We start from the raw sequence: 27,694 nt of genomic DNA on the forward strand, positions 1-27,694 counted from the left end.
TACGAACACCTATCTCGTGGGCGTAAAAAGTCTGCTGACCTTGAACTTTACCGCGGCGTACAAAGTCTGCCCGTGCGAACGCACGCTTATCCTGCTCCTGAGCGGATTCCTTACAAACACCATGATTTATTGAATATTTGAGACATTCCTGATTTTCAAAATCTACTTACCTTTTCTTTACGGAGGGTCAATGTATTCTTTCATACATCTCTATCAACCATATTTGAAGTCACTCCCTTAGACATGTGTTTGTACAATCCAACTATGCTTTCTTCGTTCTTTCTCTACATTTGTAGCGTTCATTTAATCTAATTTCTGATTAGTTTAAACTGCTTACCTCATTTGAAATATCTTTGCCTACCTTAAATAACATCAGGAGGTTTTTACAAAATCTGGTAAACGTGGTAACATTACTGTCCTATAAAAATAATACATATCAAGGATTCTAACAGCAATTTCTTACCGTTCTTTCTCCAGCATATGCACATATCCATAAACTTATCCGTGCAATAAATAAAATAAACTTATGGTCACCCTGATTGACATCATATAATTAGTCACAAATAAAATATTGCGTGAATTTTTTCCTGTTTATTAAGAGATCACCTTGTATGGAGGTGCATTCGGCCAGACTGTGATCTATCTGCTTCACATAAACCTCGTATTGTTTCCATTAACTATCAAAACAATATATTCAAACAAGGACTTGACGTCGAAGTTACTAAAACATAGAACCAATTGTCTTCACTTTGGACCTAATGTTACAATGAAAGTTTTATTATGGATTAATAAAAAACGCTACTGTGCTGATGTAACCTTGAGTTTTAGTTAGTTAGTGAGATTTACCTAGTAATCTTACTAATATTATAAATGCGAAAGTTTAGATGGATGTTTGTTAGAGTTTGTATTTGCTGAACGGATCTCCATGAAATTTGGCATAGATCTAGCCTAATTTTAGCCCATTTTCCTTTCCACCCTTTTCTTGAGAGGAAAGGATGGGAAGGAAAAGTGGATTTGGCGGTGGAGGAGATGCATAGGAAGGGGAAATGTCCTCTTAATGTGCATCTCTTCCTCTGACAATGAAGGGTAGGCAACGCATCTGCAATTGCGGATGTTTATAGGTAGCGGTCGCTTTCCATTTAGGTGGATTCAGTTAGCCGCTTGCTAGTTTGCCACCTTATATTATAAAAATAAAAGACATAGAAGATAGTCTGGAAGAACACATAGGCTACTTCCTTTTGTTTTTTTAATTCCACGCGGACGAAGTCACGGGCGAGAGCCAGTCAGTTTATAAGTCACAATTTGATGTCCTTTACAAGTTAATGGCTTTTAAAATTATGCGTCGTGTTTTGATGTTTGTTTTGCTAAAGGTGACCGTCTCGTGAACGTATTTCTGAGTCATTCGAAGTTACGACGAAGTTACGTGAATGGGAAATTTCTTAAAGATAAAAACCAGTTGTATAGTTTTGGAATTGCCTGTTCAGTTTTATAATAAAAATAATATTTTTATAGGATTTTTTTTTATATTTTTCATAAGACAAGGGGACTAAAGAGCAGTAGTCGATGCCCAATAACATCAGCAACACCATGAACTGCAGACTGCAAATGAGTTGCCGGCTTTAAAATGGTACCTTCCATTGTTACGTTACATGAAAACTTTTCAAATATTAAAAAAAAAATTAAAAACACAACCTATGTTACTCACTGATAAGGTAGCTTTTTAATGGTAAAAGAATGTTTAAAATTGACCCAGAAGTTTTTGAGTTATTTCAATACATACAAAAATCCAAATCTATCCTCTTTATAAATTGTATAGAATAGATTATCTAGAACATGGAACATTAAACATAATCTAGAAGAACACATTGGCAACTCACTTTTGTTTTTTTTTTAATTCGCGGGTGGAGTCGCGGGTAAAAGATAGTATTCCATAACTAAATTAAGATTTAACCTGATAAAAAAGTTTGAAAACAACGCCATCTAGTTGCAACTATATAAAAGTTTGATTGTTTGTTTCCAGATTATTCTATTGTTTCTGGGTATTTCAAATTGTTACCATTGATATTTCAAAACGGTTGTATTTACCAAAATTGGCTATCATACATCCTTTTATTAAATGCGTCATTACCACAAGTTATTTCTGGAATCAATTTTTCCTCAATACGTTTTCCTTAGTTATTACGCATTGATTTACCAAGCTTTTGCTAATTGGAGTATTTTAATACATAAAACAAATGTATCAAATATTTTTTTAAGCGACTATAAATAAAAAAATCATTAGTTTATTTGATGCAAGAAAATGTACAATTAGCTCGTAGTTTGATAAAATCTATTTATTTTTGAACACACTCCATTAAAATGGAACAGTAGCTTACATGCCAGTCCACTTGATCATTCCAGTATAATGTGTCAGCAAATCAAATCTCGCGTTAGTAACTAGCACGCTGGCAAGCTAGTTGCAAATATTACATTAGCTATACTTGGGTTCAACCAGACTATACAGGCGATATTATAAATGTAAATAAGTACCACTGGGAAAATCTTCTTTATTTCCTGATAAACACACACTATTTACATACATAAGTAAAATCGCATTTGTTAGTTTACATAAAATTGTGGTTATATTGCTTACTTATCTTATTCGCGCCTAAAACATTGTTTTTTTTTTTAATTCAAATTACGTCTATAGCGTTTGTGCCGGCCGGTACGTTGTTAAATATTCATTCATAGTATTTTTGCAACTTAAATTATAATTTTACAATTAATTTCATTACAAAAAAATGTTATTATTTAATATAATTATGCTTTTACTTTAATGAAAAATGTTTATAATTGTTGTCAGCGCCATCTATTACCACGTTTCAATATCACACCAATAGATGGCGTTGTATGCTCGTGCACTCTTAGTTCATTTTGCGAAATAAAAATATAGTAATTTTTAAATAGTAGTTGTGGAAGACACAAATAAAATTGTAAAAATATTTAACTCTTTATTCTAAAATATAGATCTATCTATATTTACTTACATAGTAATAAAAAATATTAAAAAAATTCCTACAAATTAGGACAAATGTTTCATATTTCATTTATCATTCTTATGAATTATTTAAAACATAAGTCACATAACCAAAAAAAATCATTGCACTTTTTAAATCACATACTTAAACTAAAAAAACTTTAACATTATTACGTATAATTAGAGTATACATGTATACATTAAAAGTATTGATTTCGAATAATCGAAAATTTCTCAACACATTGGCATTAGTTGAATAGTACAAGATTTATCTGGTCTGGCAAAAAATCTTAAAAGAAATCCGCGACGCCTATAACTAGCCAATCAAGTTTGCTGTAAGTTTGATTTTATACCTAAAGATAATCCCTATCTATTATTATCTAAAGGCTGGTCTTCTTTATTTACAATCTGCTGCAGCTCGTAATCCTGAACCACTTGAAAAATCTTACTCTTCGCCTGATTTAAGTAATAAGGACTGAATTTCCTTAAAGTCGTACCGATTGTTATTAAAAAAACATCTAAAGGATCCGCAGGATTCAAATCTTGGTATATTTCATGATTATCTTGTTCTTTTCTTTTCATTATTGTTAAATTTGGCTTCATTTCTCTATCATTAGTTTCAAAATCTGCACCATCAACGAATACTTCCGCCGGCATTTCTATATCGCAGTCTTCTGCGGTGGTTTCCATAAAGCTTGCGTAGTCTTCGGTAGTATTGTTACACTCTTTGAAGTAAGCCAACATGAATGATAGTTCATCTTCGTATTTGTAGTTGTATACGCGCTGGTTCGGGTTGCGGAGACGTTCTCGGACTTTACGACGCATCATATCCCTCATGTTAATCCAACGAGATTTGCATACCAAAGCTGGAATAAAAAGTAATACGTAAATGGTATTTTTTCAATTATAAGATAATTTTCTTGTGCTCCATTTTGATTTAACGTTAAATTTTCTTGCCATTAGTTTAAAAGGAACAATGAAAATCGTATGCATGAATTGGAATTAGGTGAATCGCATCTTAAAATGTACATCATAAAATAGCTTTTATTTCAATTGCAATAAAGAATACAATATAATAACTTGTTACAGAATGTTTATTAAAGGTCATAAGGTCGTAACTCACCAGGCCTGCCGAGCGCATCTCCGATTTTCTGCCAGATGACTTCTCTCGCATCGAAATCCAAGTATTTAGCATGTTTCGAATTGTAGAGAATGTTATTTTCCTTCACTAGCTCTATTAATTTTAAATCTAAAGTTTTATTAAACGGTAGAGGCATGATTAAAAGAGTTAAAAGGCAAAGATGTCGCAATGTGATTTATTTAGGACACAATTTAAAGTGCAAGAGAGCGATGTCGCACCGGACGCGTCGCGCGGCACTGGCCGGCGGCGCAGCGGCGCGGCGTCGTGCGCGGAGCGGCAACGTCGCCGTCACACGACGCGACCGCGTGTCTCCACGGCTGTATCACTGCCACAATCTTGTTAACTAAATTAATTGCTAAGTTTACAAATAATGCTATCAATAATTAAGTATGCTGTTTTCTTAACAGGGTCAGAATGACTTTACTATTTAAAAGACATATATTCATCAATAATAAAGATACTTTATGGATTTTTCATTTCTATGATAAAATTTTACTTTTTACAATCAATATTTAGGATAAGATAAAACGTTTATATCTTAATCTATATAATTACTGATATTAAAAATCAACAATATCTTTAACGTACAAAAATCTGTTAGCTTGATTTAAATCTTTCTACACAGCAATTTGTTTATACTATAACTAAATATTGCAATATATTTTTTTTAAATTAGTCCAAGAACTAAATTCACCTAGTGATACTGCCATGTAAACGTACTCTATATTGTGCAAGACGCAATATCACGCTGCGAGAGCGGGAGCGAGCGGAGCACGAGGCGAGTGCGAGGGGAACACGACGAGCGATAGCGACCCGACGACGCCGTAACGGGTCACGACACGTCGCAACTCCTTGTGATATTATTATCAAACGAAACGAAATTATCTTTGTGTTGGCTTTTTATAAGTATGCCAAACATTAACGTCTGAATTATATTTTAAAAGGTTGATTTTAAATTACCTTATCTAAAATCAGTTGCTTAGTTTTATAGTTTGTATAGAACCGAATTGAATTGTATTTCGTTATTCCAAGTCAGCAACCGTATAATATAATGTACAAAGAACAATACATGAGTAAATTAAAACATTTGCATATGTTGGAACTTGTGTTTCACACATGAATTTTAAAATTTAACAACGCTATTGTTAAATGTATGTACATACCATTTACTAAATTAGAAAGTGTCGATTCAAATATATTTTGGATTTTGTATCAAATAATTATAATTTTATCATTTACATTTCAATTTTGTGGAATTAAAACAATGTATGTAATGAAAATTTTTACTTACATTCAAAATACGTAGACTTACAGTAAGTAAAATTTCATGTCATGGGTATCCAGATTATTTCACACATCGACATAACACAATGAGTTTAAGAAACGCCTGATCTAAATAAATAGCAAAATAACCTTCGACAAAAGTAAAGACAGTTAAGTATATTTGATCTCTACTAAAGGCTCCTCTTAAGTTAAGTTTCAATGTTTTAACAGTGCGTGTCCTTCACCGCTAATGATTCGTCAGATAAATTTGTCCTTACCATGTGTCAAGTCGCACCATTTTCACTTTCGAGTTCGAAGCATTGTTAAAAGTTGATTATTTAGAAATAACTCAGACATGCGAGAACTGTTTGACTGAACTGTGCGACAAACATAAGCAGTAAGTATGTGTTAGAAATAAAAGTATATTAGGTTCTATTTGATTTTGCCCATGTAATAAATGTTTCTTTATCAAATGTATTACTTAACATTTTACTTATTGATAAAATATGGCTACTGAATATACTAAAATTTTTAAGTTTTACAAAGTATCAATATATTAAATGCAAGACTATTTGCATTACTAAAATCTAACAGTTAATGCGTGTAATCTAAATATTTTTGAGATGTATCTAGAATAGATTCTTCGAAGCGTGTTTTCTCCAAAATCTGCTGCAAATCATGTTCTTGCACGACATTAAATATTTCAGTCTTGGCAACATTCAAATGATATGGCGAAAACGTCTTCAACGTAGCTGCGACGTTCAACAGAAATGCATCCAGAGGATCTGACTTATCAAAGTCATAAGCAGACGTAGTTACTTCACTCGGAGACAAACTCATTTGTTCTTCTTCCTCGTATCTTTTCATCTTTGTTTTAGAACTCGACTTAGGTATTTTTTTCTTTTCTAATTTTTTATTAGGAATGTCTTCTATTTCGCTGCGAGAATCATCATCGTAACTATCGTTAATTTGCTCATTTTTGGCGTCTGTGTCTGACTCATAGTCAATTATTGGTGCTGTGATATCCTTAAAGAGAGGCCTAATGAAGTCGAGTTGCTTTTCATACTTGTAAACTTTTTGTGGTTCCGAGTCGCCAACAGTTTTCTTTAGTATGCGTCGAAATACGTCTCTTATGTGGATCCATCGCACTTTACACTTTGCGGCTGCAATGAGACAGTGTATTAGAAACTGTTTTAAATTTGATAGAAACAATCACTGTTTAATATATAATCCAGCCAACGAAACTTTTGCAGTAATAATACATATTAGTAACATCATCGACAAATCATATTCATACTGATATTAAAAAAACCGAATGTTTAGATGGATGTTTGTTAGAGTTTGTAGCCTTAACGGCTGAACGGATCTGGATGAAATTTGGCATAGATGTGGATCATAATCTGGAAGGCGACTTACTTTTGTTTTTTTTAATTCCACGCGGACGGAGTCTCGGGCGAAAGTTGATATATAAAAATTTGCAGACCCAAAATTTAAATTAACAATCTTCGAGTTTGTACCATAGTAGGGGATCATATAAATGTCTTACTCACCAGGTTTTTGTAGTTCGTCTCCGATTTTTTGCCAAGCGACTTCTCGAGCATTGCTGTCCATGTATTCGGCACTGTTTGGATCGTATAACGCAGGATTTTCTTTAACGAGTTCTATTAATTTGAGATCTAACTTGTAGTTGAAGAACATTGTGTTACTCTTACCACGACGGCTGCGGACGGAATGCGCAGGACGGCAACGTCGCAGTCGCGTCCGTCGTCGATCGATCTTTTAGATGTCACGACGCTTTAATAGTCTGCAGTTTGTATCATTGCTTATGACTTCGAATTTATTTTATTTGTGATTTATATTTATGGTATTGTATTTGTACTAATACGTTAGTATGTAAAAGTGGTCAGAACCTATTTTAGTTTAATTTTACTAGTGTCGAAAAGATAAGTCGCAAACTAAATTCTTGTCTTACCTACAGTGCACAAAACTCTTTTAGGGGAAGTAAAATCACAATATAAAAGAATAATTTATATTTATTAACAACTGTTCATATTTGTTGTAGATAATTAATTAGACCTATAAATAATCAGCCTATCGTGCGATAAATTACAAACTACCACTGAATTCACGCTTAGCTCTTGGTGACTTGTGGCCGAATACTGAAACGAATCTGTAACACGTCGCTTCGTAAGCGTTTCTTTCTTACTTACGACGAAAAGTGCTGTTCCGTATGTCTGTAGTTTGTCTAAATAAGGATGATTAGTTTAACAATTTAGTAGGGATAAAAAATAGTAAACAAATTTTTTGATTTTTACTCACACTGAAGTTGAAATCCAGATTCATTCTCGTACGTTATGGATCAAAATAAAAAACCCTGTTTTTTATTTAAATAACTCTAAAATGCGAGAACTGATAGACTAAATTGTGTATAACAAACATAAGTAGTAAAGTATCTGCCAGACATAAAAGTACATTAGGTTTTAATTAATATCGCATATACAATCCATGTTTCTTAATCAACATCTATTACTTAACGTTTAACTTATAAATAAAATTTGACTACTAAATACACTTACGTCTAAGTTCAACAAAGTATCAAAATAGTAAAATGCAATAATATTCGCATTACTAAAATCTTAGAGTTAATGCGTGTAATCTAAATATTTTTGAGGTGTCTCGGGAACAGATTCATCAGAGCGTGTTTTCTCCCAGATCTGTTGCAAGTCATGTTCTTGTACGACGTTAAATATTTTAGTCTTTGCAATATTCAAATGATATGGCGAAAACGTTTTCAAGGTAGCACCGACGCTCAACAGAAATGCATCCACAGGATCAGACCTATCAAAATCACAAGCAGGCGTAGTTACTTCACTCGGTGAAACACTCATTTTTTCTTCTTCGTATCTCTTCATCTTTGCTTTAGTAATCGGCTTAGGTATTCTTCTCTTTATTATCTTCTTTTGAGGAGTATCTTCTATTTCGCTGCGCGATTCGTCATCATAACGATCGTTAACTGTGTCATCTTTGACGTCTGTGTCCGACTCATAGTCAATTGTTGGTGCTGTGATATCCTTAAAGAGAGGTCTAATAAAGGCAAGTTGCTTCTCATACTTGTAAACTTTTGGTGGTTCCGAGTCGCTGACAGGTTTCTTTAGTATGCGTCGAAACACGAGTCTTATATGGTTCCATCGAACTTTACACTTCGCGGCTGCAATGAGACAGTGTATTAGAAACTTCTTTATTATTGTATAATATTTTAGAATTAAGATATATTTTATAATTATTAATTCAATAAAAATATTAAGCAACCGGCTTTTGAGTGCCACTCTGTAAGAGCGAAACAAAGTACTTAGAGTAGGGTATGTATTTCTTCTAGAGAAATATGCATGCTATGCATTACATCTGTGCTAAATTTCATCAAGGTCAGATCTACCGTTTAGGAGATACCTTCTAATAAACATCCATCCATCCAGCCATCGAAACTTTAGACAATTATAATATTAGTAACATCATCAACAAGTATACAATAATTTGCAACAATTAAAGAATGAGTTCTATTCGAGTTTGTATCATAGTAGGGGACTGCTTACACAATAAATCGCAACGTATAAACGTCTTACTCACCGGGTTTTTGTAATTTGTCTCCGATTTTTTGCCAAGCGACTTCTCGAGCATTGCAGTCCAAGTATTTAGCACTGTTGGGATCGTATAACGCAGGATTTTCTTTAACGAGTTCTATTAATTTGAGATCTAACTTGTAGTTGAAAGGCAACATGGCGCTACTCTTAGCACGACGGCTGCGGACGGAATGCGCGGGACGGCAACGTCGCAGTCCCGTCGGTCGTCGGTCGATTTCTATTAGAGTGGAGCACACTTTTGACTAAACAATCGCACAACTGTGAGCGATTGTCGATTGTTTCGCAACGAATTCAACGGCTTAGTTGCGCAACTAAAAATCGAGTAGGTAGTGTGCGCCCGGTCTAAAATGTCACGACGATTTATCAGTCTGCAGTTTCAATCGTTGCTTGTAATTTTGAAATTGTTTTTGTTGTGTGTGATATAAATTGCCAATATTAATGAAAATAACATTGTTTAATCATTAAAAAAAATCAGTAAGGATGTCTTTCAACGTTTACTTTTTAAAATAAAGTAAGTGATCAGCAGTTATATTCAAACACTGCATGTTTTTTTTTTACACAGGTCCAAACAAAATTGTATTAATATTATTTTAAATTTAATATACAAAAAATACGCTTTGCAGTTTTATTCCAAGGGAAGTTTTAGTAATTAACAGTTAATTATTTAATATTTTTCTGTTTTCAGGTGCAAAAGAAGTAAAACACAGCAGGGACACATAATCTTTGGATGCACAGAAATAGAAATTGGATGAAGATGACAGTCATTATTCTCTGAATATTCAAAATAATTAAATGTAATTAGAAATACAACTTTTTGATTATCACCATTATTGATATGTTATAGGAACATAATTATTATTGAAAAAGACATAAGTAACTACATGACATCTTCCAAATGCTTCATGGTATGTATTTATTTAGTAGTTACTCCACATTATTTTAACTAAACTGGGCTTTTAGTTTGCTTGATAAGTACTATTAAATGAAAAAAATTACTTTAACATTATCAAAGTTGTGTTTATATCAATTATTGTATTATATATTGTTGAGTAAATTGTCACTAAAGGATTGGACATGCTGACAAGTCTTCAATCTAAATTTGATTGTAATTCAACAGTGGTAGAGCCTGTATTAATATCATAGCTGAAATAGGCCGGCTTGTCCGGTGCAATACCACAACCCCACAGGTAACTGGCTTGTAGTCTTAGACATTTTACAATTATGGGCAGATAACTTTTTCAATTAATAAAATAATGGTAAAAAATAGTTTTAGATTTTTGATGATTAATGAGTTCCATTAGAGAAATAAGCTGTAATCTTTAATTCTTTATTTTTCAGGTGCGAAGGAATTTTAAGAAATTAATATTAAGATATGACTAAGGCATGGAAAACAAGATTGTTGTAAATAACAAACTGCATTATTTACACACCGATTTTTTTTAAATCCATCTGAAATGTTGCTAAAAATATTTAGGGACTCTTTCTAGTTTTAGAGATCTTTAAATTTTTATAATACCTTGTAAATTAAAAAAATGGGAATTTTCTTTGTTATGCCTTTTTCGAGATTAACCACACGTAGGAATAATATAAATAAAAAATGAAATCGCTTTTTCTAATTTTAACAAGCTTTTATTTTTTTTTCACTTAAAAGATAATCCTTAACCAGCTATGTTGGTATGTTTATCTCAATTTAAATAAAAGTTAATTTTTTTACCCTCCAATCCTCGATCTCAAACACCAATCAGAGGTCGGTGACGTCACAACTCAATAACAATTTAGTAGTGTGGCCAGTTTTAGTGAATGTCAGTGCATTTAGTATTTATAATGTACTTTTTAATGAATATAATAATGCTAGATAATGAAGACATCATTAATAAATGTTTTTATAAATACGACATATGTTACTAGCAAAACTTTCGATCGATATGTCGACGAAAAATAGAAAGTCCTTTACACTAGCAGCTAATTCAATTTGCATCTGGTCACATTGAATCAGCTGTTGGATACTCTGGTCAATAATTTACCCGACGTTTTTACGGTGAAGGAAAACAACTTATGCCTGCACATATCGGCGAAGAAATGCAAAGATATGTGTGAAGTCAACCCACATTGGGCTAGCGTGGTTGACTGGCCTAGACACACCTTACTTTGGGTAGGCTCCTGGCCCCTTAGTGGAGACGTACAATGAGCTGTTGTTACCAGCCTGGTGCTGATGAAGCCAACGGTCAGCCATGGTTTTAACACTTGAACTTTTAAGGTTTTAACTCTTTTGATCCTTAAAGTTTTTATAAACGTATCTGTAAGTAAATTTTAATTTTTAATAGTTCAGGTTCATTATATTTCAAATATTAAAGTGCAGTTTTTGTGTATAATGGCGATTCGACTTTAGTTTTTTTATTTAGTTAATACAAATACCTAAATGTTTAACACATAACTTTTTTTGTCTTATGTTTTCTAACCTAACAAATTAACAAGAATTTTTAATAAGTTATTTACATTCTTGAGTTATTTTCAGTACAATAATACCACATTCATACATTTACGTTTTTCGATTTCCTCTTTGGAGGTCCTCTACCTTGTCTTCTAAAACAGTTATATTATCTTTAATTATTTTTAGCTTGTATTTCCATCTACGACCTCCTCCATAATTTATAACATCCATGGTCAATATAGGGCGCGTCATGTAAAAAGAATGGAGAAAGCGTTTGCGCATTGGTAACCTCACGCACGAAAACGATCGACGTTACGCCTTTATTTTATTTATTAAATTGTTAACAAACATTAAATAGAATGTCAATAAAAAAATAACAACGAATATTTGATTAATTCTGCAAAATTTAATTAAGTACAAACACAGTTAAGTAAAATTAAGGTACCGTAATGCTTTCCATTAAGCCCCTCTTCATGAAACAGTATACAATTAAATATGTTTTCTATCTTGTCAATGTAAAGCTATTTCGTAATAAAACTTTTGCACTCGATGGTATTTAGCTACTGAACGTAATGTCAAACACAGCGCGGGAAACAAAAGTGAAATGAACCAATAGCGGCCCGGGACGCGTGACGTCACACTACCTCATACCACCAAATAGACCGATAAATCGCCTAATGTGCAGCTTGTGCTTGTCGTTAGCGTTCTTGTTCTTTTTACATGACGCAATTGTACTTATTTCAAAGTGCATTACTCAACAGAATTTATTCCTACTTAAAAAACAAAAGTGAGTGTCCTGTGTGTTCTTTCAAATTATTCTCTACATTTATACCAAATGTCATCGAAATCCGTTCAGCCGTTTAGGCTACAAACTCTAACAAACATCTATCCATCTGAACTCCCGCATTTATATATTAAAGATAAATTTTGAAAAGGTAATTGCAACTTCCCATTACATATGTAACTAAGTTATTGTCTCTAATAATGAAAGTTAGTATTACGTATTTTATTACCAAAGTTTGCGCAGTTCACTTTTTACCGCGTTCTTTTAATTGACGGAGCATTGTATAACGCGTCTACTCTCTGTGGGGAAGGGGAAAGAGGAACGGATATTAGGAGGAAAGTACATAGCGTTTTATTTTATTTCGCACATACAATTAATAACTATAACTTAACATTTTACTTATGAATAAAATTTTACTACTGAATGCACATGTCTTTAACTTTAACAAAATATCAAAATAATAAATAGAATAATAACATTTACTAAAATCTTGTTAATGCATATAATCTGAATATTTTTGTGATGTCTCGGGCATAGATTCTTCAGATCGTGTTTTCTCCAATATCTGTTGCAAATCATGTTCTTGAACGACGTTAAATATTTCAGTCTTGGCAACATTCAAATGATATGGCGAGAACGTTTTCAACGTAGCTCCGACGCTCAACAGAAAAGCATCTAAAGGTTCTGATCTTTCAAATTCACACGCAAGCGTAGTTACTTCAGTCGGTGACACACTCATTTGCTCTTCTTCCTCATATTTTTTAATCTTCTTTTTAGAACTCGGCTTAGGTATTCTCTTCTTTTTTAACTTCTTATTAGGAGTGTCCTCAGTTTCGCTGCAAGGTTCATCATCGTAACGATCGTTGACTTGCTCAGACTTGGTGTCGGAATCATAGTTAATTATTTGCGGGATATCCTTAAAGAGTGGTCTAATAAAGTCGAGTTGCTTCTCATATTTGTATACTTTTGGTGGTCCTGATGCTCTGACAGGTTTCTTTAGGATTCGTCGAAACACGTGTCTTATGTGCATCCATCGCGCTTTACAATTTTCAGCTGCAATGAGACAGCATATTAGACATTTTTAATTTTGTTAGAAACAACCGCTGCTTAATATTTAGTGTTAAGATTTATTTTATTAAAAAAGATTAAATAACTAGCTTTTGCTTACGACTCTGTCGAAGCGGAACTTTTAAGAAACTTACAAGTAGCTAAATCTATTCTAGACCAGGGGTGGCGAACATTTATGCATTTCAGTGCCATTTTTTAAAAGATGTTTAATGCAGCCTTCGACGTGCCATCGAATAATTTTGACGATAATGCCAATTCCACGGTGCTCCTATTTCATAATTTTTTCGTAGTGTTTTCATGATTATAGACGTGGCCAAAATAAAAAAAAATGTGCTATTTATGGTTAGTGCCAGTTGTTTGCCATCCCTATTCTATCTAGACTATGCTTTACATCTGTGCTAAATTTCAATGAGATCCGAGCAGCAGTTTAGGGAGATACCTTTTAATAACCGTCCCACCATCCTTCTAAACTTTCGCAGTTATATTATTAGTAACATCATCGACAAATATACAATAATTTGGAACAATAAAAGTTTAATGAATACTATTCGAGTTTATACAATAGTAGGGGACAATGTTGCCAATCTACGGCTATTGCCGTGTATAAGGCTTTCATGCCTACAAATTACAAAATCTACGATCAAGCTGTAGCAGATTCTACGGCTTTTCAAAATTCAGAGGAACTGTTAACGAATAAACATTTATTTTTTTGGATGGCATTTGATCGAAAAATAATCATTGGTTAGCATTTATTTGTATCGGGAATAATTAAATTTCAATAATTTGTTTATGCTTGAAATATTTTGTGATTTTTATAACGAAGAGGGAAAACTTAAATGATGTTAAAATCGATAAAATGTCGACATTTAGTTAGTGTTTATTTCGATTTTTAAGTTACGACCCAGTTTTTTTTGCATACAACCACGACTTTTTTGTACAACGTACACGGCGGGGTAAAAATTTTCATTGGCAACACTGGTACTGCTTACAATAAATCGTATCATATAAACAAACTTCTTACTCACCGGATGTTTGTACTTCGTCTCCGATTTTTTGCCAAGCTACTTCTCGGGCATTGCTGTCCATGTATTTAGCACTGGTGGGATCATATAACGCGGGATTTTCTTTAACGAGTTGTATTAATTTGAGATCCAACTTGTAGTTGAAAGGCAACATGGCGCTACTCTTAGCACGACAGCTGCGGACGGAATCAGGTGAGGGGGGTGACAGCCAAAGTGACAGCTATTGTTCCAGTGGTTTCGTTTTGGCGCTGCAATCGCTGATCCAGCCATCTTGTGAAGCCATTTCAAAATGTTCATAATATTTCTATTCAAACAATGTTTTTACAGAGTTTATAACATACTGTGTATAGAAAAACACATTAAGCTAATTTCTTAAAATATTCATGATAATAGTTTGTCTATAATTTGTCTTAAAAAGAACTATTAGTTTGACAATTTAGTAGGGATGTGTATTGTAAAATAAGGTATGAATCTTTTCGATTTTCAATTTTACTCTCATAAAAGTTGGAATCGTTAGATTCATAGTTTTAGTTTTAACTAATGGATTAAAAAAAAAAACTCAATAAACTTAATGGAAATAACAGTGTTTATTTTGATCCATAAGATACTATGAATATCGATTCTAAAGTCTATGAGAGTAAAAATCGACAAGATTCATACCTGATTTAACAATACACATCCCTAATAAATTGTTAAAGTAATCTTTATTAAAAGTGAATCGCATTGGCTTCTGTTTACCTAAGAGTTTAAGCGTTTGTAAATATCCTAATCGGATTCTCTAACGAATAACTATGTAACAAGTGTTTGCGAGAAACGTTTCTATAAAATGAGCTTTAACTATGATTAAGTACTCAAGACTTCGGTATTTCTAACGATGCTTGTTTATTGTTGACGTTTATTAAAACAAAAATCTTGCTTCAGTAGGGAACATAATATAGTAAGACGTCGCTATTGGAGTATTGCCTATATACGTTCATTTAGTTTTAAACCAAACCTAATCTAGTATATTTGATTTCAGAGAGGTCTACAGCCATGCCACAATGTGTACAATGACCCGAAATGTAGACCCTAAAAGACTGATTTGCAAACCGCAAAGAGAATAATGTGCAGATTGACTTGATGTAAGTTTTCTTTATTGTAGAAACATTTACATTCGGTAAAAACAAATGAAATTAAGTATACAATAAAAGCGAAAAGTCTAATATAAGTTGAAATAGAATGAAACAAAATAATAACAAAACACTACTCCCCATTTATTTTCTTAACTAAAAAAACTGACTGAAGAAAAATTACTTCTTAACTAGGTTATCCCTATTGCAGCGTGTATTGGCTCTGAGGATTGGACTGAAACTCATACTGCCTGCGGTTATGTCTCCACTAACTGAAAAAGAAAAGGGGATGATGTTAATCTTCTTTTGTGAAAGTGTATTATGCAGGAGGCCTCAGTGCGAGAGTGTGAGAGGGCTGGACGGAGGCAAATGGTTTGGGGAATCTCTTTGGGACGCTGTGGAACATCTATCATGGCTAGTATAAACTATAACACCGTTAAGTATAAAGGCTATTGGGGCCATTGGTGATTATGGTGGGGGTCCTGATCTCCCATTAATGGTCCTAGGAAGATGATGCATTAGCATGGTCCTGTGTCGCTATGATGCTGCAACAAACCTCACATAATGCTGTAGCTGCATAATCCCCCAGCAGGTAGGGTATCTTTTTGAAGATCTCTCCCGAATTAAAAAAAAGGTTATCCCTACTATTTATTTATTTACTAGCTTTCCCATGTGGCTCTGTCTGCATGGAGTTAAAAAAAACAAAAGAGAGTAGCCTATGTGTTCTTCCTGACTATCTTCCACTTCTATATCAAATTTTATCGAAATCCGTTTCAGACATTTAGGCTACAAACTAACACACATCCATCCATCCATCCATCTATCCATCTAAACTTTCGAATTTATAATATTACTAAGATATAAGTGTACACAACAGTTAATTTAACCACACAGTTACATAGAAAAATAGACAACAAGTAATACAAAACCAATATTAGCTAACAGGTGCATAACATTATTAGAAACGATTTTAAAAGTTAATTTTACTAAGTACTTAAATTATAAAACGACAAACAAGCTTACATTATTATACATTTTAGTATTTACTTAAATTAAAATAAACTAAAGTCCATAGAATCATATTATTAATATTACTAGTTGATAGGTGAAAATATCTACATCACTGAAGTGTTCATGGGTGGGGTAATATTGTTAACCCTTTATTCAATAGTGTCCAGTGTGACGAACAACTACTTTAAAAAAATCTACTGAACTAGTTTAGACAAAAATACGTGAGCTTTTGATTTTAGTGTGTTGGTAATATATAAAAAATGTAGTAAAAAATAAAATTTGAATAACAGCAACACTCAATAGAATTTTCTTTTATAATAATAAATAATAATAATAAAAACCTTTTTATTACCATCCAAAAAAATATACAGAGTTAAACAAATAAGAAACATTTATGAAAATTTGTATCAGATGGCAAAACTTTTTTTTCTTTACTCACTAACTAAATTAATCTTTGATTTTGTTTCAGAATTCTCTGCAGTGAATACTTAACTGCAATATGCAGCTCAAGCTCCTGCTCGCCCAGATTGCAGACATGAGGGGCTCACCTTGCAGCGGAACTTGCTTCATAAAGCTTAGAGTTAAAGTGAAACAGCCAGTGAAAAAGATCGCAGTACGCGCGACTCGACCCCAAAACAACCTCAGTAACATTCCCCCTGAAGATAGAACCCCTAATGGGTGTGAAACTAGTTGTTGTCGCCACCAGGACAAGTTTAAACAATTAATTTGGATTAAGATAAAAAAATTATGTAAGAATAAATAAATAATTGATTTACTAGTTGTTGTTTTTTTATTTACAAGAATTAGGCAGACACAAAATAACCTATCGATAAAATTCATCACTATTACAAGTATTTTCGTGTTTACTTATTAATTAATTACATAAAAATTAATTGCATTGCTAAATTTTTATTAAAATTTGCTAAAAATGCACTGCTAAATTGCCAAAGCAGGTTACTAGCGAAAAGCGCACCTTTATTCTATCTGGCACATTATACTTGCTACTCTTACTAATATTATAAACGGCAAAGTTTAGATGGATGGATGCTTGTTAGAGTTTGTAGCCTTAACGGTTGAATGGATTTCGATGAAATTAGGTATAGATGTAGAGGATAGTCTGGAAGAACACAGGCTACTTTTTTTATTAATTCCACGCGGACGGAGTCGCGGGCGAAAGTTAGCATATCTCATAATTTATAAACTTTTAACAAAATTATCGACCCTCCTAAGTTCTAGTTTACTAAGGAAGGATGTCTGTTCTGCATAGGTATGTAGCTGTCTTCAAACAAATAACTTCATATACGTTATTTTTCAAACTACTCAAATCTAGACTAGATGACAAGAAGCTTTATTTAAACGTAGTTTAAATTTTGATGCGTTCGTTCGTTCATGATTTTGAATTTATTTTAATCGTGTTTTGGATATTTACTGTATTTCTACTCATATGTTAGTATGTAATAGATATTGACCTATTTCAAGATAATTTCTCCGGTGTCGAAAGAATATGTTGCAAAAGTAATTCTTGTTTTAGGTAACTTTTCCTTAGTTCTATGGTTTGCACTGTAATGGGGAATATTCTTTCAGGGTAAATAAAACAGCTACATAAAAGAATAATTTATATTTTTTACAAGTTATTTACTTTTATTGCATTAGTTATTAAAGCTCTAAATGATCAGCCTATCGTGCGATACATCACAAACTACCATAGATTAAAAAAACGTTGAATTTCTCCTTAACTCTTGGTGACTTTTTGAATACCGAAACGAATCTGTAACATGTCGCTTCGTGAACGTTTCTTACATTTTAATACAATTTAGAGTTTTCGCGTGGCCTCATTAAAAATACATACATATTAAAATGTCGTTTCAGAGTTCGGATACACTAGTAATCTTTCCTATACCTATAAAATTCCTGAAAATGTTTTTTTCTTGTAATAAAAACATCTATGATTTTGTAAAACATATTAGGCTGAATAGAAACTTGATTGGCTTAATTTGAAAAAGTAAAAAAAGTACGAGGAATAAAAAAGTAAAAATGAAACAAAACATAAATAGAAAAAAAGTTTATTAGAATAAATAAAACTTACATAAAAAAACAAAAGTGTAAATAATAGGGTACACAAGCACTAAGTTACGAATAGCTACATCATGTTACTTATTACACATTTTTATCTAAGTTAGATATCACACTATCGCTAATATATTTATTATATATTCTCACTCATACAAAAATATTATATATACGTTTTTTGAATCATCCTGTACATCTATACTAATATAAAGAGGGAAAGATTTATATTTTTGGATTTATATAACTCAAAAACTACTGGACCGATTTCAAAAAATTCTTGCACCATTAAAAAGCTGTCATCACTAAATAACATAGGCTACATTTTTTATTATTTTTCTTAATTTCACGCGGGCGAAGTCACGAGCTAGTTAAATATATTTTATGATTCAAACTAAAGGAATAATCGCATTTGTGTTTAGTTTCTTTTATTCCAGTAAAATTTTTCGAGTAAATACAGATGTTTTTATTATGCTATATTTAGGGACCGGTTAGAAATTAACATATAGAATAATATAATTAAATAGTCATTAAGGCATTACAGATATATAAAAATAATTCTCACAACAATATATCTGTATATCTGTTCGTAAAGGGTTCATTTATCTTCACATTTTTAATTAAATTTATTTAAAAGAAAAATATAATATATTGTGAAAAATTACCAAATGTGTATTTGAAATTAAATATATATGTTTTTAAGGCAATATATATATCACAAATCTAACGTCACGCATATAATGGCACTTGCTTACAAAATCACACACAATTCGTTGTTTTAAGAATTTACGAACACGCTGTATCAAATCTAGGAACATTAAGGGCCTGTTTTTTTATAACAAAGTGGCAAACGAGCAAGCGGCCACCTGAAACCGCCAAAATGGCAAAGCGACATGCCCAGACATCCGCAATTGCAGATGCGTTGCCTACCCTTATCCGACGGAGGAGGAGACGCACATAAAGAGCATATTTCCCCTTGCTATGCGTCTCCACTGTCAAATCCACTTCCCCTTCCCATCCTCTCGTAAGAAAAGGGTGGTAAAGAGAAAGGGACTTAAATGAGGCCTCCGGCACCACACTCATCAGACTGTACACGGAATTGCTTCCACTTGACGGCTGTCTGTGGTCGTGGTATTACTGGGGGCGAGCCCTGCACTGCTAACATGTTAAAGCGGGCACTACCACTGTTAAATTTCCACCAAATGTTCCACCAAATTCTAAATTGTCATAACAATCCAACGTAAATGTGATGGAAATAGTGACGTCACTTTTAAGCTGAGTATCAGTCAGTAGTGGGACAGGCCCTAAATGTAATAAAATGCAGCTATCTCTTGTTAAATGTTTTAAATTGTTGAAATTGTCGATATTAATGTGTTTTAAACTTATTTATAAGAGCGCATTTTGACTATAATATCGCACAACGGTTGTGCGATTGTCTCTTTCGCGACACAACTGTTTAGTTGCACTAAAAACGAATAGTTTACCTCCATATGAGGTCATAGAAATCAAAGCAAACAGTGGTGCGATAGTTTGGTCGAAGGTGTGCGTGCGCTTTTGTAATTGCGTTTTGTTTTTTTTGTGCCAAATGTTTGTACAAACATGTTCGTAAATTACACAAAGTGGTAACACTATATGTGCTATCTCTTTCATTTCAATGACTCCTATGTACACTATTATAAGTCGAGTTTTTAACTGATTTTTTTTGTTCAAAAAAGTTCTAAATTTAATTGTTTTTTTATGTTTGATGCAGAATATCTACGATAAACACTTTTTTTCAGTAAAACTATGTAAATTTGAGTTTTTCTTTAAAACGCACCAAAATTCGGTTATTTTCGTCTTCAAGCAATTCTTAAATTAACTTGATAGTTATTATTTTTTTGTTTTTTAGTAAGATAAGAATTAAATGTTCTCTTATGTTTATTTTATGCATTACAATATTTCATAGTTTACGTAGGAGTCATAGATAATTAAAAAGAACGAGATAGCAAGTGTTAGTGTCACATTTTTTCCATATTTCATACAAAAATACAATTTATTATTATAAAATAAGTAATTATTTATTATGTACTGTATATAGCTGTCAATGAAACAACCTTAAATTATGATATAGAGGTTTTTCTGTACTTCTAATTATTATTGGCTAAGAAAATTCACTTTTCTAGAAGATTTTATATCTAGTATTTTGTACTTATGTACTTTTTGTGAGAAATATCGAACTAATTTTGATATTTCTAGAATTTTCCATACAAATAAATTAGTACCGGTTTTATGGACTTTTATTATTTCATTTTAAATATGAAAGTACATTTAACTTTATAATATATCTGCAGTATATAGTTTTCGTACCAAATTGATGATGGTACGATCCAGTCTAGATCTGGTACAACTAAGTCTAAATTTAGTAATATCGTTCATAAATGTGGTACGAAGGTGGTAAAACTTGGTACGATTGAGTCTAGATTTAGTAAGATCGTGTGTAAATCTGGTACAAAGATGGTAAAAATTGGTACGATACAGTCTAGAACTGGTACACATGAGTCTAGATTTAGTAAGATCGTGTGTAAATCTGGTACGGTGGCGGTGATTTGGTACGATCCAGTCTAGATCTGGTACCACGGGGAGCGGCGTACCCAGCGCAGACGGTACCCGCCCTGTTCGGTACGGATCTTGATGGAGGCGCCCTCTGACGCCTTTACAGTTTCCTTCACCTGAGTTAAAGAAATTAAAATGTTAAAATCAACCTTTACTTTAACGTAATTTAAAGATGAATAAAAGACACATGAATATAGAATCAATTACTGTTTTCTTATATAACCTTTTTCATATTAAAATAATCCAAAAAAGTATCTTTTAGTATAAATGTTTTACTTGGGATATAGATTGAGAATTATTATCAACTTTTATCATAGAAATATAAAGAAAATAGATATAAATATATGAACTTACGCTCTGCATGAGGTTCTGAGCGTTCCCGACAAGCATTTCTGTCGCCTCTTGGTCTTCTTCGCTACCTGATAAGAAAAATATTATTTACTAACTGTACTCGCGACTTCGCCCGCGTTAAATTAAAAAATATAACTCATGTTACTCATAGATAAATTACATTTTTTAAATCGACCCAGTAGTTTTTGAGTTATTTCAATACATACAAAAATACAACGCTTTGCTTTTTATAATATTAGTAAAAATTACTTTTAGAATATTCTAAACATGATTTTATGGCATTTTATTAGACAATTTCGAAATTTTAAAGAAAAAGATCTAACAAGACATATAGGTGTCCAGTATAATGTGAGCTGTTATTTTTATAAGTTATGTTCGTACCCTGAGCTCCGAGCATGGTGGCCTTCACAGTGGACAGGATCTTGAGCTGAGTTCCAATAGTAGGGATCCTCTCGCAGACTTGCAGCAAATTCTATACAACAAAATATTCAAAATTGCTATTATATTGGAATTATCTGTTACCGAAGAAATAATGGTCCTTCGAGTCGGATAAAACTAGAGATTTTAAAGATGATTATCGCATTTTTTTGTTTATTTATTAACAAAAATGTCAAATATTGTTATATCAATTTAATTATACTTTTATGGACTTATTTAGCTTTACAATTATTAAATTAATGCAATGTAAAAGGGTAGAGATGAATTTTATCAAGCGCAGTTGTGATACACTCCTATGTTGTTTTTAAGCGATATTACGTTCTTACACTTAAGAGCGTCGGTGGCTCAGGTGTTTAAGTTGACTATCTACAAGTCCTGGGTTCGAATATCGTCGTACCAATGTTTTAGATTTTTCAGATTTCATATTCAGAAGGAAAACACCGTTATTCCTACCCACATATGCAAAGAAATTCAAAGATATGTGTTCAGACACATGAGTTGACATCTAGTGGTCTAGTGGTCTAGTGGTCTAGTGACTAATGTCTAATGGTCTAGTGGTCTAGTGACTAATGTCTAATGGTCTAGTGGTCTAGTGACTAATGTCTAATGGTCTAGTGGTCTAGTGACTAACGTCTAATGGTCTAGTGGTCTAGTGACTAACGTCTAATGGTCTAGTGGTCTAGTGACTAACTTATGGTAGGCTCCGTGCCCCTTCGTCTGGTGGTCTTAAGTTATAACTTACAGTACGGATCCTCTTGTCAGTACACTCGAGGGCCAGTTTCTTCGCCAGACGGGTCACTTCCTCTGAGGCCTCAGCTATCGCCTTCGCGGTGGCAATCAATTCACGCTTACTACCTACAATTTTTTTTTAATATTAATCAACTAGTCGTTGGTCGCGACTTCGCATGCGTGAAGTTTTACTTACAAATTACCTTTCTAACGGTGAAGGAATTTTTAAGATCAGCGTAGTTTTTGAGTTATTTCAATACATATAAAAATACAATCTCTTTATATTATATTAGTATTGATTATATATAGAACTATATTTTACGATTTTTCTATATTTACCTTAGTTTTTTATTTATAGTATGAAAATTATGATTTTGTATTTGGTATCATATAATTTTTTTTATAACATAAGGTGGCAAACGAGCAAGCGGCCACCTGAAACCGCCAATAGACATCCGCAATTGCAGATGTGTTGCCTACCCTTGTACAACGGAGGAGGAGACGCACATAAAGATATTTCCCCTTGCTATGCGTCTCCACTGTCAAATCCACTTCCACTTCCCATCTTCTCATAAGGAAAGGGTGGTAAAAAGAAAGGGACATAAATGAGGCTTCCGGCACCACACTCATCAGACTGTACACGGAATTGCTTCCACTTGACGGCTGTCTGTGGTCGTGGTATTACTGGGGGCGAGCCCTGCACTGCTAACATGTTAAAGCGGGCACTACCACTGTTAAACCGGCACGCCCGGTGTAATACCACGACCACACAGAAGACAGGCGTGAAGTGGAAGCAATTCCGTGTTTCGTCTGATGAGTGTGGTGCCGGGGGCTTAATTTAAGTATCTTTTTCTTTACCGCCTTTTTCTTATAATGAGAGGATGGGAAGGGAAAGTGGATTTGACAGAGGAGGAGAAACATAGGTAGGGGAAATATCGGATAAGGGTAGGCGACGCATTTGCAATTGCGGATGTCTATGGGCAGCGGTCGCTTCGCCATTTTGGCAGATTCAGGTGGCCGCTTGCTCGTTTGCCACCGTTTGTTATAAAAAAAAATTATATTATGTACAATTCATAGAAAGCATTATTAAGCATAAATCATTTATGTATTATTTTATAAGCGTTACATACCAATAAGGTTGAGAGCCACTTCTATCCGTAAGCGGTGAATAAAAATATATACAAAAGCTTTGTTATACATAAAGCAATAGAAATTGCAATAAATGTGTAGCTTTTCATATAAAACCAGAAACAGATATAACAAGAGATACAATAGGTTAAATCGAACAGAGTGTACAATCAGGGAATCTGTCGGTGTTACAAATTAAAAATTGAGACGAGGAACAATAAAATAAAGCTTGCATTTATATATTTGTATGTATGAATGAAAGTTCTGTTAATAGTACACGGATATTTTTTAATTATTATCCCGTTTTATATTACCTGTCGGAGAAATTACCGGTGAGACATTTTTGTTCACTGCCTCATCTATATTTCTTAAGTCTTTGGTGTCAACAAGCTGTTTGTATGGTTTTGTATGACGTTGTATGAATTTGTATGACTCTGTATGACTTTGTATGAATATGTATGACTTTGTAAAACTTTGTATGTTTTTATATGAATTTGTATGGCTTTGTATGAGTGCGTACCTTTAGAGTCGGAGCGCACGAGGTCGGAGAGGCGCGCCATGAGGATGGCCATGCGCTTTGCCGCGGCGATGATCTCATTGTCCTTGGAGGACCACTCGCGCACTGCGCGGTGCAGGTTGTGAGCGGCCACCTGCGTTACATCAGATACATCTTAAAGACTAGTGGTCGCTCGCGAATTCGTCCGTGTGAAATTAAAAGTATAGCCTCACATAAATTACCTTTCTAAGCGTGAAAGAATTTTCAAAATCCACCCAGTAGTTGTTAAGTTATTGTAATACATACAAAAATCCGAAATTACAAATCTTTTCTCTTTATAATATTAGTATAGATAAAAGAAAGAAAACCCTAATGCTAATACTACAAAGGTCACAATCACATAACAGATGAGACTTTTAATTTGAATCGTGTTCCTGTAGTAATACGTACCAAAATCGGTTGGCTGGGATGCGGTTGACGACGGAATATGTCCTCTCCCTCGTCGTCAGTATCTGGGGGCGGGGGGCGCGGCGGGGCGGGGCCGTGCGGCGCGGGGGCGGGCGCGGGTGGCGGCGGGCGGGGCGGGGGCGTGTCGCTGAGGCGCAGCGCCCCCAGCGCCGCCAGTGTGTCTGCGGGCGCGTGCCGCGACAGTGCGGCCTCCACCTCGCTCGCTGCACTCATTATCTGCAAAAATACATATAACATGTTACAGATGTTCCTTTGCTGTTTAATAAAAAAAATGAAGGGTAAACTTGATTGAAAAAGAAACTCGAAATGATCAACCTTTGTCCCTAAAAAAAGCTATAAACTAAAACTAGGATGGTATTTAAATTTTACAACAGCACTAATAACGAAAAAAAGTTCTGGTTACACTTCAGAGATATCTCATTGTGTACAAAACGTTGAAATTACTCTTACGGTAAAACACCGTCAGATTCCCTGATTGTACATGCACATACATCCATGTAAGTGTGTTTACATACATACGTATATTTGTGTATACGTATATGTTGCGTTCGTGTGTACGTCTAGGTATGCCTACGTACGTATATTAGCGTATACGTAGATGTAGGCTATATAGGCGTGTGTAGGCGCTGTGTATGCGTGAGTAGCCGTTGTGTATGCGCTGTGTAGGCGTGTGTAGGCGTATGCAGGCGCTGTGTATGCGTGAGTAGCCGTTGTGTATGAGCTGTGTAGGCGCGTTTAAGAGCTGTCTAGGCGTGTGCAGGCGCGTGTAGGCGCTGCGTAGGCGTGTGTAGGCGCTGTGTAGGCCTGTGTAGGCGTGTGTACGCGTGTGTAGGCGTGTGTAATCGCTGTGTAGGTGTGTGTAGGCGTGTATGTACCTCCGTGTTGGCGCTGCGCCAGGCGGGCACGGCGGCGCGGTCGCTGAGCGCGACGCGCTTGGCGAGGCGCACGGCGGGCGCGATGCTGGCCTGCAGCCGCTGCTGCGCCGCCGCCAGCGCGCGCCCGAACTCCCCGTCCTCCGTGTTGTCGCACTCCGCACCGCCTACCAGCAGCACGCGGTTCGCCAACCTGCACACGAAATACAATATCTATCATACTAATATACAATAAATATACTATCTGTATGTAATATCAAAAAAATCCAGAATTTTGAACAATAATGTATTTGAGCCGCTGATAACGAATTCTTTTAAAACAATTTTGTCTATCTGTCTGTCGCATGTTATAGGCATTTTTTTTTTAAATTCCGCACTGTCTAAATGCCGGTCAACCGCTGTCTTTGGAACTGCTGGACCGATGTAAACGGGACTTTGATGGGAAAGTAACTGATCTACTATGCTGACCATAGTTCTTGAAATTGGAGTAAAAATGAGTTCTTACCTAGCGATTGCAGAAGTATTATCTACCATCTTCTGTGCATCGTTGTTGCGTATCGCGTCCTCACATAGATATGTGTGTTTCTGCATCAATTCACCTGAAAGTTGCGGCAAAATTTATAAATACTGGAACAAGGTTGTTAGTACATAAGTAGAAAAATCCTCTTTATGTGCGTATTTCCATTAATTAAGGGTAACGCATCTATACATATGGGCAGGTCGCTTCGCTTTAACGGCGAATTTAGATATTTGCCATTTTATCATACATATATTACTCACGACTTCGCTCGGGTGAAATAAAAAAAATTACTGATAACGTAGCTTAATGGATAAAGAATTTTTCCAGTAGTTTTTAAGCTATTTCAAATACATATATAAATACATTTTTTTTTAGTATAGATGAAAAAAGAATATTGTTTGACTTACCAGCGGTCCTCACGAAGTCGAGAGGATCCACAGCCTGGTCGCACAAGTCCCTCACACGCAGCACCGCGTCCGCGTACTGGTTCTTCAGGTTATTGAAATGCTCTTCAGCCACCTGAGGGAAATTGAACCTTACTACCTAAAACTTAAGGGTTATATTCGTCTTTAACCTAAAAAATTATGGTCAATTTACAGTTTTGTTTGTCTATAACCGAAATTACTTTATTAGAGAGCTTTATATTAAAAAATTGCATAGAAAAATAGCTTTTTTTTATTACCTTGCTGTCAGGATAGTGTAAGCGGATCTTTCCCGCCGCTATAAGTTGCGGCGACAGCTTTTCTACCTGTACAAATAAATAAGTTAGCACATTCTATTAAAAAACAGCAACAGTTAACTGATCTTTATAATAAAATTAGCTGTTCCCATGCGACTTCATCTGCGTAAAATTATAAAAGTTTATTTTTATCGTTAACATTTGTCAAATTATCAATAGCAAATGTCAAAATGACATCACATGATGACAACCTTGCTTCCTTGATGTTGGCAACAACTAATGGTCTCTTTCCGACATTAGGGTTTTTATCCAAAATATTTACCCCGAAGTTTAACGGCATGAAAATATATAGCCTAAAGTGTGACGTAAATGTGGGGCTTTTTATTAAAAAGAGTTGTTCGAAAATATGTTGTAATTGCTGACACTTTAGGCAACAAAGAAGTGTGTGTTTACGCTTTATTATAATAGTATAGAGCATAGATACTACTTCAATATGAGAAATCTAAATTAACGAACACATCAGAAAGTTTAAAATTATCTTTCGAGATGCTTCCTTCTAATGAATGTAGGCTATCACATTGATACATCCTGTAAAACAACAAGTTGACATGACAGGTGACAAGTGACAGGTAAAAAATTAAACACTTTACAAACGAGAGGTGACAAGCGAGACATGATAAGTAACTGGTAAAAAGTGTTAGGTGACAAGTAACAGGTGACAAACGAGAGATGATAAGTAAGTGGTGACAAATGATAGGTGACGAGCGAAAGATGATAAGTAAATGGTGACAAGTGACAAGTAACAAATGATAGGTGCCAAGTGAGAGGTGTCAAGTGACAAGTTAAAGGTGACAACTGACAAGTACCAAAT

The 27,694-nt window shown here is 34.2% G+C and overlaps 5 protein-coding genes and 2 long non-coding RNA genes across 8 annotated transcripts in view; 2 read left to right on the top strand and 5 right to left on the bottom strand.

The window, feature by feature from the left end:
* Positions 1-3,125: 3,125 nt before the first annotated feature.
* On the bottom strand, positions 3,126-4,408 carry LOC106111311. The gene is made up of 2 exons (XM_013293336.1): positions 4,140-4,408; positions 3,126-3,882 (listed from the first exon to the last, which is right to left on the bottom strand). Exons 1-2 carry the CDS (start codon positions 4,291-4,293, stop codon positions 3,383-3,385), a joined length of 654 nt encoding a protein of 217 aa, XP_013148790.1. The 5' UTR covers positions 4,294-4,408; the 3' UTR covers positions 3,126-3,382.
* A 1,166-nt stretch (positions 4,409-5,574) lies between these two features.
* On the bottom strand, positions 5,575-7,188 carry LOC106111396. Its single transcript, XM_013293465.1, has 2 exons — positions 6,971-7,188; positions 5,575-6,583 (listed from the first exon to the last, which is right to left on the bottom strand). Exons 1-2 carry the CDS (start codon positions 7,116-7,118, stop codon positions 6,015-6,017), a joined length of 717 nt encoding a protein of 238 aa, XP_013148919.1. The 5' UTR covers positions 7,119-7,188; the 3' UTR covers positions 5,575-6,014.
* A 247-nt stretch (positions 7,189-7,435) lies between these two features.
* LOC106111395 lies at positions 7,436-9,522 on the bottom strand. The gene is made up of 2 exons (XM_013293464.1): positions 9,045-9,522; positions 7,436-8,628 (listed from the first exon to the last, which is right to left on the bottom strand). Exons 1-2 carry the CDS (start codon positions 9,193-9,195, stop codon positions 8,063-8,065), a joined length of 717 nt encoding a protein of 238 aa, XP_013148918.1. The 5' UTR covers positions 9,196-9,522; the 3' UTR covers positions 7,436-8,062.
* Positions 9,523-9,530: 8 nt separating this feature from the next.
* Positions 9,531-12,338, top strand: LOC106111400. Its single transcript, XR_001226169.1, has 3 exons — positions 9,531-9,569; positions 9,744-9,963; positions 10,397-12,338. It is a non-coding gene; the product is annotated as an uncharacterized LOC106111400 (long non-coding RNA).
* A 10-nt stretch (positions 12,339-12,348) lies between these two features.
* On the bottom strand, positions 12,349-14,555 carry LOC106111398. Its single transcript, XM_013293466.1, has 2 exons — positions 14,367-14,555; positions 12,349-13,326 (listed from the first exon to the last, which is right to left on the bottom strand). The coding sequence occupies exons 1-2, from the start codon at positions 14,515-14,517 to the stop codon at positions 12,767-12,769; spliced, it is 711 nt and encodes a 236-aa protein (XP_013148920.1). The 5' UTR covers positions 14,518-14,555; the 3' UTR covers positions 12,349-12,766.
* A 317-nt stretch (positions 14,556-14,872) lies between these two features.
* Positions 14,873-17,263, top strand: LOC106111399. Of its 2 annotated transcripts, none has more exons than XR_001226168.1 (4): positions 14,873-15,300; positions 15,382-15,484; positions 15,668-16,064; positions 16,953-17,263. It is a non-coding gene; the product is annotated as an uncharacterized LOC106111399 (long non-coding RNA). The 2 variants fall into 2 exon arrangements; XR_001226167.1 differs by having other exon boundaries at positions 14,881-15,300; positions 15,684-16,064.
* Positions 17,264-20,120: 2,857 nt separating this feature from the next.
* The window catches only part of LOC106111422 (vinculin), a 26,291-nt gene continuing 18,717 nt past the window's right edge, over positions 20,121-27,694 (bottom strand). Inside the window, exons 16-25 of the mRNA XM_013293511.1 lie at positions 26,827-26,892; positions 26,552-26,663; positions 26,130-26,223; positions 25,628-25,817; positions 24,735-24,968; positions 24,309-24,438; positions 22,674-22,786; positions 21,875-21,965; positions 21,497-21,561; positions 20,121-21,258 (exon numbers count right to left, since the gene is read on the bottom strand). Of these exons, the coding sequence (XP_013148965.1) occupies positions 21,151-21,258; positions 21,497-21,561; positions 21,875-21,965; positions 22,674-22,786; positions 24,309-24,438; positions 24,735-24,968; positions 25,628-25,817; positions 26,130-26,223; positions 26,552-26,663; positions 26,827-26,892 (1,203 nt within the window). The 3' untranslated portion in view covers positions 20,121-21,150. The remainder of the gene's footprint in view (positions 21,259-21,496; positions 21,562-21,874; positions 21,966-22,673; positions 22,787-24,308; positions 24,439-24,734; positions 24,969-25,627; positions 25,818-26,129; positions 26,224-26,551; positions 26,664-26,826; positions 26,893-27,694) is intronic.

This window comes from Papilio polytes, unplaced genomic scaffold, assembly GCF_000836215.1.
Source record: "Papilio polytes unplaced genomic scaffold, Ppol_1.0 DF824169.1, whole genome shotgun sequence".
NCBI classification, from domain to species: domain Eukaryota; kingdom Metazoa; phylum Arthropoda; class Insecta; order Lepidoptera; family Papilionidae; genus Papilio; species Papilio polytes.